The 8,326-nt window shown below is 47.6% G+C and overlaps 1 protein-coding gene and 1 long non-coding RNA gene across 2 annotated transcripts; one reads left to right on the forward strand and one right to left on the reverse strand.

The window, feature by feature from the left end:
* The first annotated feature begins 41 nt into the window (after nt 1-41).
* Nucleotides 42-5,164, forward strand: KIAA2013 (KIAA2013 ortholog). The gene is made up of 2 exons (XM_048326143.1): nt 42-1,086; nt 1,834-5,164. Exons 1-2 carry the CDS (start codon nt 114-116, stop codon nt 2,691-2,693), a joined length of 1,833 nt encoding a protein of 610 aa, XP_048182100.1. The 5' UTR covers nt 42-113; the 3' UTR covers nt 2,694-5,164.
* A 550-nt stretch (nt 5,165-5,714) lies between these two features.
* Nucleotides 5,715-6,139, reverse strand: LOC125336970. Its single transcript, XR_007207897.1, has 2 exons — nt 6,101-6,139; nt 5,715-5,986 (listed from the first exon to the last, which is right to left on the reverse strand). It is a non-coding gene; the product is annotated as an uncharacterized LOC125336970 (long non-coding RNA).
* Between the last annotated feature and the right edge of the window lie 2,187 nt (nt 6,140-8,326).

Raw genomic sequence — 8,326 nt, forward strand, 5'->3', positions numbered from 1 at the left:
CTGCCGCAGGGCGCGGCGGCGATGGCGGCTTAGGGCCGGTGCGGCGCGGCGGGGCCGGGGCCGGGCAGGGCCGGGCCGGGCAGGGCCGGGCCGGGGCTCCCCCGCCGCCGCCCATGTGGCTGCAGCAGCGACTGAAGGGGCTGCCGGGGCTGCTGTCCAGCAGCTGGGCGCGGCGCCTGCTGCTGCTGCTGGTGCTGCTGCTCGTTGCCTACTGGTACCTGGGCGCGCCGCGGGCGCGGGGCGCGGGGCGCGGGGCCGAGCCCCGGGGACCCGCTGCCCTCTGCGTTCAGGCCGCCGCGGGCGCCTGGCGGGCGCAGACCCAGCGCGGCGATGCGCTGCCGCTGCCTGAGGAGGCGGCCGGGGCCGGCGGGCCCCCGGGGCTGGCGCTGGCGGGCAACGGGTTCCTGCTGCTGGACGTGTCCGCCGGGCGGCTCTGGGTGCGGCCCGCGGCGGCCAGCGGGGGCCCGGCACTCGCCACCGAGTACCCGGCGCTGGTGCGGCTGAGGGCGCTGGGCGGGCGCGGCGAGGCGCGGGCGGCGCTGGCGGCGCTGCGGGACGGGGCCGTGCGAAGGGTGCGGTGCGTCCAGACGGGGCCCGGGGCCAGCGCCGGGGACTGCGTGACGGTGCGGGAGGAGGTGGTGGCTCATCGGAGCCGGCCGCATCTCTACCTGCAACGCATCCGCATCTCCAACCCCACAGAGCGGGTGGCCGCCTTCGAGGCCTCGGCCCCCGCCGCCGCGTCCGCCCTGGGCGGGCGCTTCGCCACCAGCCTGGAGAAGGTAGAGGAGCGGCAGTTCCTGCTCTCCTCCGGCCGCCTGCTGCTGGCCGGCAGCCCCAAGATGGTGCTGGTGGTGGTGGCTGCCAAGAAACTCGTGAGCCGGGTGCAGGTTGCGCCCAAGTCACACTTTGACGAAACCGTGCTGTCCGTGGTGTACACCTCGGAGCCCATCGAGGTCTCCAGGCTGGAGGAGACCTTCAGCAAGCTGAGGGAAGCAGCCAAGAAAGAGATGCTGGAGGTGATGCAGATGGGGGTGGAAGATCTTTTCCAGGAGCACCAGCAGACCTGGTCTGACTTGTTCATTTCAGGTAAGTAAAGTGATGCTCAACTTCCACGGGATTGCTTTAGAGGGTGGCTGAATGCTCAGTGTCCTGGTTGCTGTAAGGTCTCCAGAGGCTCTGGTCTTCCTGATGGGTTGTGGGATAGTAAAACAGTGTTCCTGGTTTGGAACCCAGCTTGCCTTACAGGAGCACACCTGACTACATATAGGAAATGATACAGAAAATACCATAGAAATGATATAGAAAATACAGAAAATGAGAAGGAACATTTATAATCATGATTCTGTGTGTGCTGCTCTTCTTGGCTTCAGGAACTTCACAGATTTGCTGTGCGTGTCAGTTGGAAATAAAGTTGACCTTTAGCGATAGCATAAAAGACAGATTCTCCATGGAAGTTAAGGGCCATCGTACAAAGATGCTTTTTCTTAAGGTTTTAATGTCTTACATAAAAGAGTAGCTGCCCAAATAATGTAGAACTTGTTATTTTTTAAAAAGATTTGACAGATCATTCTTGCAGTCATGATGACTGCCCTGTAAAGCATCTGTATATTAAATTAGCTTTGTCTTTAGTGGGAGCTTAGCTTCCAAACTCCCAAGTAGCAGAGAGAGCATCTTCTTAGAGAAACACATGAAAACATTTCACTTTGGTGTTTTACGGACAAAGGTTTCTTAGATGTTATAAAGAACACCTGTGTATTGAACATCAACATGCACGTTTGATCTTCTTTTCCTCCTAGTTAATGTCTGACTATTAGTTGTTTTCTTTTGCTACAGGGATTGAAATGAGAAAGATCACAGATGCACATACCCCATCCAGTGAGACTGTCAACATGACCCTCTACTACGTGCTGTCAACTGTGCCAGCCCCCCTGCTAGACCCGCTCATCGGTGGTGAGGACAGGGAGAAGATTGAAGCCAGCCTGAACTATGCTGACCACTGCTTCAGTGGCCATGCGACCATGCACGCCGAGAACCTGTGGCCACCAAAGCTGACCAGTGTCACCCAGATCCTGCAGCTCTCAGACCTGTGGAAGCTAACTCTCCAGAAACGGGGATGCAAGGGTCTTGTGACAGCTGGAGTCCATGGACTCATGCAGGGAATGGTGCTTAGTTTTGGGGGTCTGCAGTTCACAGAAAACCACCTTCAGTTTCAGGCTGACCCTGACGTACTTCATAACAGCTATTCCTTACGTGGGATCCATTACAATAAGGACTTGATCAATTTAGCTGTTCTCCTGGATGCTGAAGGAAAGCCCTTCTTGCATGTGTCTGTGAAATTCCAGGACAAGCCTGTCAGACTGTATGCGTGCGAGGCAGGCTGTATGAATGAGCCTGTGGAGCTGACCTCAGAGGCACGAGGTCACACCTTCCCTGTCATGGTGACTCAACCCATCACACCACTGCTTTATATATCAACAGATTTGGTCCACTTGCAGGACCTGAGACACACACTTCACCTAAAAGCTATTCTGGCTCATGAGGAACACATGGCCAAGCAATACCCAGGCTTACCCTTCCTGTTCTGGTTCAGTGTGGCCTCCTTAATTACTTTGTTTCACTTGTTTCTGTTCAAACTCATCTACAATGAATATTGTGGGCCGGGAGCCAAGCCACTCTTCAGGAGTAAGGTATAAGGCTGCTGCTTTTGGCTGCTTCCACTGTGTTGTCAGCCTTATGTTGTGTCATCTGTGCCTGGGCAGGCTCTGTCTTGGACTGTGATGATTTTCAGTCTCTCTTGCAACAAGAGATCTGTGACCTCTTCTTGCAAGAAGGAGGATTAGGGCAGGGACTGGAGCAGTAGGGCTCCATTAGGAAATCATTAGGAAAGATAAACTCATTGTCTGTCCTTAGACATTTGTGAGGCTGCAGGTGGAGGCAGACACAGCTTTCTGTCTTTTTTTCACACATTAGCGTAGGACATTGCTTGTTTCTAGGCCAGCAGTTGCAGTTGTGTCATGAGATGATGTTTCTTTTTATTCAGTACCAGAAAGCATATGAGAGAGCTGCTGTACTTGTCTGTACTGCTGTGTGGAGACCTGCACACCTGCCTGCCTGCCCTGAACATGTGACGTGTCACACAGGAACACCCAAAGGCGGGCTGCTGTTCTGAGGTGAAGGTGCCAACTTGCTGGGACTCGTGGTACATGTTCATATTATAGACACTATGCAGTCCTCTATCAAACCACACTTACCACCATCATTTTGGGAAGATGCTAATTGGTGTTTCTCCCAGTCAGACAAAATACAAAGCTGTGTTAAGGAAAGTACTGAGTGCTTTTTACTGTGAGTTGGAGGTTCTGGCTTCAAACTTTCATGCGTCTTACCTGGGTATAAAGAATTTCAAGTTGTTTTGAGTTGCCTTGGAAAACTTACTTGCTGTAAAAGCTTAGCACAGAATAGACAGTAGATGGTGAGTTCTGCTCTTAGTACTGGGACTTTCTGATTGTGTGTTGATAGGAAGTGGAAATGCAAGACCAGACTGGATTTGCTTTGTGAGCTAGTTGTGCTTTTCAGAGGCTTCCCTCCTGAGGGCTGAACAGAGTTAAATGTAGGTTACGTTTAAAAAAAAAATGAGATGATAGTTAAATAGAGCTGTCAGAGGAAAAGTTCTAGCTTTAGATTGCCCTGTTATTCAAAATTATAAAAACAAATTCAATTTTGGATAGCTAAGGCTGAACAGAAGGTATTGAACTAAACTTGACAGCTGGTATGTAAGGGGTGTTTAAAGTGAGTTGGAAATTTCCATGTCAATTCACTGGCTTTGTCATGTTGAGCAGTGGAGAGATCAAGCCTGATCCCAAGCAGGTCTGAATACCTGTGATCCAATAAAAGAATGAGTGGGAGGTGCTTGTAGCTAGACTAACTAACCTAGGAAGAGGTAGGATAGAAATGTATATCAGACAACTGCAGTTACAAGCCTCTGATCATGATCAAAAAAAACCTCAGTGCAAAGGGAGGAAGGGGTTAGGAGGTGATGTCAGTTACTGTGTAACAGCTGTGCCCTGACATGCGCCTGAAATGTGTCCTTGGAATTATGTAATTATGTCCTTTCACTGTTGTCTATCCAGTTGCCTTTGTCATCTCCAAGACTTGCCTTCTGCCTTTTACCAAGTGACTTGTTAACCATTGCTACAGGTGACTGCCCCGACTCTTCTCACTGAAGTGCCCAGAAGCTTCACAGCCACAGCCCAGGGCTGACCTGACACCTCGTCCTCCTGGGCACTGCAGAGCAAACAACTCTGCTGCCTCGTCTTAGTTGGATCTACTTCAAATGAAAGTGATGCAGAACTTGATTCCAGAAACAGGGAAGAAGTGGAAGCCAGCTGAAGCTCAGAATCTGTAGCAGTAAGCGAGATAGATGGTGTTGAAATTAACACCGTTCCATTAATTGAATGGGAACATCCCTGTGTCCAAATGAACTTAGTCCTGCTTTCAGCCTCCATTTGCACAAGACACCTGACAATTTTGCAGCTGAGAACAAGGACCATTTGAAAGCAACAATCCTTTTGTGCCTTGCTATGACAGGAATCTGAGACTTGGAAGGTGTGGTGATTCAGTAGTTTATCCCAGAAGCTTGTGTAACAGATGTTTCCTTTCCCTGTAAGCTGTTCAGTTCCCTAGAACTAATCCAGTTGGTGAAAAAACTTGAAGATATACTAAGTCCTTTGATATTTTGATTTGGATTTTTTCAATTCTACAGAAAAATAAAGGATGATGATTTCTTTCTGAGAGTTAACTAGAAAACTTTAGTGTAACTTCCTTTCTGGTATAGTTTTTATTTATTGCTTGGGGGGAGGGGGAGTATGTTAATTTTTCCTTCACTTCAGTAACAGTCAATTGAATTGTCGATATCTAAGTTCTCGTAACAGGTTTTTCAGCATTTATAATTGTAGAGTGCAAAATCAATTTAATGAAGCTGTTTTCTGGATATACACTTGGAAATGCTGGTCTGCAGGTTTCTTATTCTAAGCCTATTGAGACTTTGTGCATTGAATTTGTTTTGGATATGGGGGAAGACATCTCACTTTCTAGTGACTTACAGGTTGTTTGGTTTTAAAATACCAAAGCTGTTGTTTCTAAATAAATATCTTTCAGTCTGATCTGACTGCTGAAGTGTGGTTGGGTTTTTTATTGGTTTTGTCTCTGTTCTCTCCTGCCTTTGCTCCCCACCCAGTTTAGACAAGCAGAGCCTTGTGTTACATCTGTGGCCAGTACTGACTGCAAATACAGTGTGGAAAATAATATATAAATGGATATAAGCCAGGAACAGACAATCTGGAAGGCACAACAAGGGATAAAAACACACAGGGTAATGCTCATCTCTCTTTCCTTTCTCAGTATAACCTTGTTCTATCCTGAGGAGTGAAGGCCAAGCTTTACTTTGAAGAACACAGAAACAATCCCAGGGAACCATCAAGCAGCAGATTTAACAGCCATCCAGCAAATAATGAATTTTCCTTGGTGGTCCCAAGGAAAAACTGGGTCAGGATTTAACTTCAGATTTTCAGAGGGGTTACTATCTGGTTTCAGATGAAAAACATCCCTCAGAAAAGCAGATTTCAGTGTCTGTAACTTTTCTGCAGACAATTCCATTTACTAGTTGGTATAGCAGAGTTACTGCCCTTCAGGGGAATAAAGACAGGGAAACAACAGAGTCCATTATAAATTGTACACAGGTACACTGTGTATTTAAGGAGATATTTGCTATTCTGCTTTAACAGAACATACCAGAAGCTCCTTCTCTTTCTCACTGAAGTTCCATGAGCTGCTTAGTTTCTGTGAAACATCTGGCATGAAGATGATAAGAGCTTCCAGGGGGCTATTTCCAAGCCACCATGGTATCAGCTGGAGGCCGAGCCATTTGATGTTCCCTGGCAGAATTGCCAGCAGCATGATGCCCACGGAGTCCAAGGAAGACTGTTTAGGCCTGGAAAAGATGGATAAGCTATCATCACATAAAGCATGAATAGAACAAAAAACAAAACAGCTTTGAGAGGGTTTTACATTTGTAGTGGTTTGGTTCAAAATATCCATTACTTACTAATTTTCCTTCTGTGAGATAAGAATTAGGAGAAAGCAAAGCAGGCACAAAACTTAAAAGAATATAAAGAAGTTTATTAACAGACCTAAAAGAAAGAAAAAAAAGTCAGACTAAACCTTCAGAACACTTCTCTTCCCCCCACCTTTCTCCCTTCTCCCACTGACAACGTAAAAAGACAACCCTTGAGATTTTTTTTCAGTCAGTTTACCACCTCTATAATAATCTCTTCAGTTCACTTAGGGGGAGGAGTCTCTCTTGCTCATGCTATGGAGACATCTCCACAAGAAACAGTTCTCTCATGGCTTCAATGTCACAGCAAGACAGCCACCCGGGTTGGTTCTCTGCTCACATGTGAAAGTCCCTTCCCTCAACTTACAGCTTTCCCCACAACTGTTTTTGAGGGTCCAGTCTTGAGCTAATGGGGTACCATTTTAAGGTTGAGCTGTTCAGAAGCAAAGGTTCTCTTCACCCCTCTCTGGGAGCATGTTCATCTCTAGGAACAGAGGTCTTCTTCTTTTTCCCTGAGAGGTAAGGGTCTTCATCACTTCATCTCTCTCTCTGTTCAAGCTTCTCATCAAATCACATCTACTTCATTTGCTTATTTCAGCACAGGTGCTTTTGCTCACAATTGCAATTTGAACGCTCCACCCCCCATGCTTCATGAAATTACAACGGGTACTCTGATGTATCATAGTCCATCACCATAGCTTTACAACAGAATTTCAGCTTCTAGGTTTGAAGCATCTCCTCTTTCGCCTCTCTCAGGGTTTCAGCTCTTCCTTCTTCACTGACTCGGGTGTCTTTATGGTGTTTGCTTCACGTGCCTTCACCTTTCCTCTTCCTCTGACTCGGGAGAGGATTGATGTCTGCAGGCTTCATCTGTTCTGGAGAATCTTAGAGCACTAAGAGAGTTCATCTCACCCGGGCCATGCAGCTGGAATTCGCCTCTCGCTGGTGGTCACACGATCTTTGCCGGGCCGCACTGGCGAGGGCCGGCCTGGCCGCGCCGCGCTGCCGGGCCGCCTGCACGGAGCAGGGCCGCGGATGGAACAAGGCCACTCGGCTCCAGGGTGGCTGTCTTCTGGCCGGCCCGGCCCGCACTGAGGGGCTGTGCCGGGTGTCCAGCGAGCAGAAGCGGCTGAGATCTTCAGCCAAGCCGCGCTGCGGCCGACCTGGCCTGGCCGCGCCGAGCAGGGCCTGGCCCGGCCCCGCTGGGCCGCACCCCGGGCCCCCCTGCCCAGTTACCTGTCCGAAAGCCAGAAGCAAGAGAGCTTTCCCGGGATTTGTTCGTTCTTACATGTGGATCACAGAGGCGTGTCAAGCTTCTTAAGTGGCTTTAAAAAGTTGCCAATATTCAAACTAGCCAGTTGATTGCTTCTATTGCGTCTAGAGGAACCTGTAAGCACCTCTTTGCAAAGAATCACTTCTGTGGCTGATGGAGCCCTCTTTAACTAAAAAACCCAAACTATGCTAAACCACGACAACATTAAATATATTATGATTGCTAGGAGCATTTCCTCCATAACAAAAGAAGTGTTCCAGAATTCCTCCATGAGGAAGGGGAAAAAGAAACAGGGTTTCTCTATTTTTACAGTATGCAAGAGAGCAGAAGGTTATATTTGTGAAATGCAGAAATGCTAAAAGAATTAAACAAAATTCCATGTTTACAAGCACACAACAAATGAGGAAAGTTAAAATAGTAACTAACCATCTGAAATTTATACTTTTAGTTGGAATTCAGTGAAAATGATAGTGACATGGAAGTTAAACTGAGCAGCATAACATGTTGTTTAGCTTGTAAATTCAGACACTAAGAAAAGAGCCAACAAACTACTGGGAAAAAAATGAGAATCTCAATTCTGCACTGTTAATCCTGGTTTCTGCCTTTGTCAGATAATAACTACAAGATGTCAGAACAGGGCTTGGTTGATCTAATTTGCAATTCAAAATGCAGCTTTCTCAAGTGGTATTGTCTGGGTAGGAAAATATGTTCTTGAGAGGCAGACAAAAGAGCAAAGCATTCTGTATTTCTGCCTTCCACATATGTGCTCCAGGCATCTTTCATCCAAAACAGTACCTACCGCTGAATGGAAGCTCTGGAAATCAGGGATTTTGCTGCTTTTTAATCCTGACATTAAACATTAGATTTATTTCAGCATTTTTGAACCCCTAGTTTGGTCTGTGTGTACAACACAGCTCTAGTTACAAAACTGGCATTATGATATT

The sequence above is a fragment of the Corvus hawaiiensis genome, chromosome 22, assembly GCF_020740725.1.
Source record: "Corvus hawaiiensis isolate bCorHaw1 chromosome 22, bCorHaw1.pri.cur, whole genome shotgun sequence".
NCBI lineage: Eukaryota > Metazoa > Chordata > Aves > Passeriformes > Corvidae > Corvus > Corvus hawaiiensis.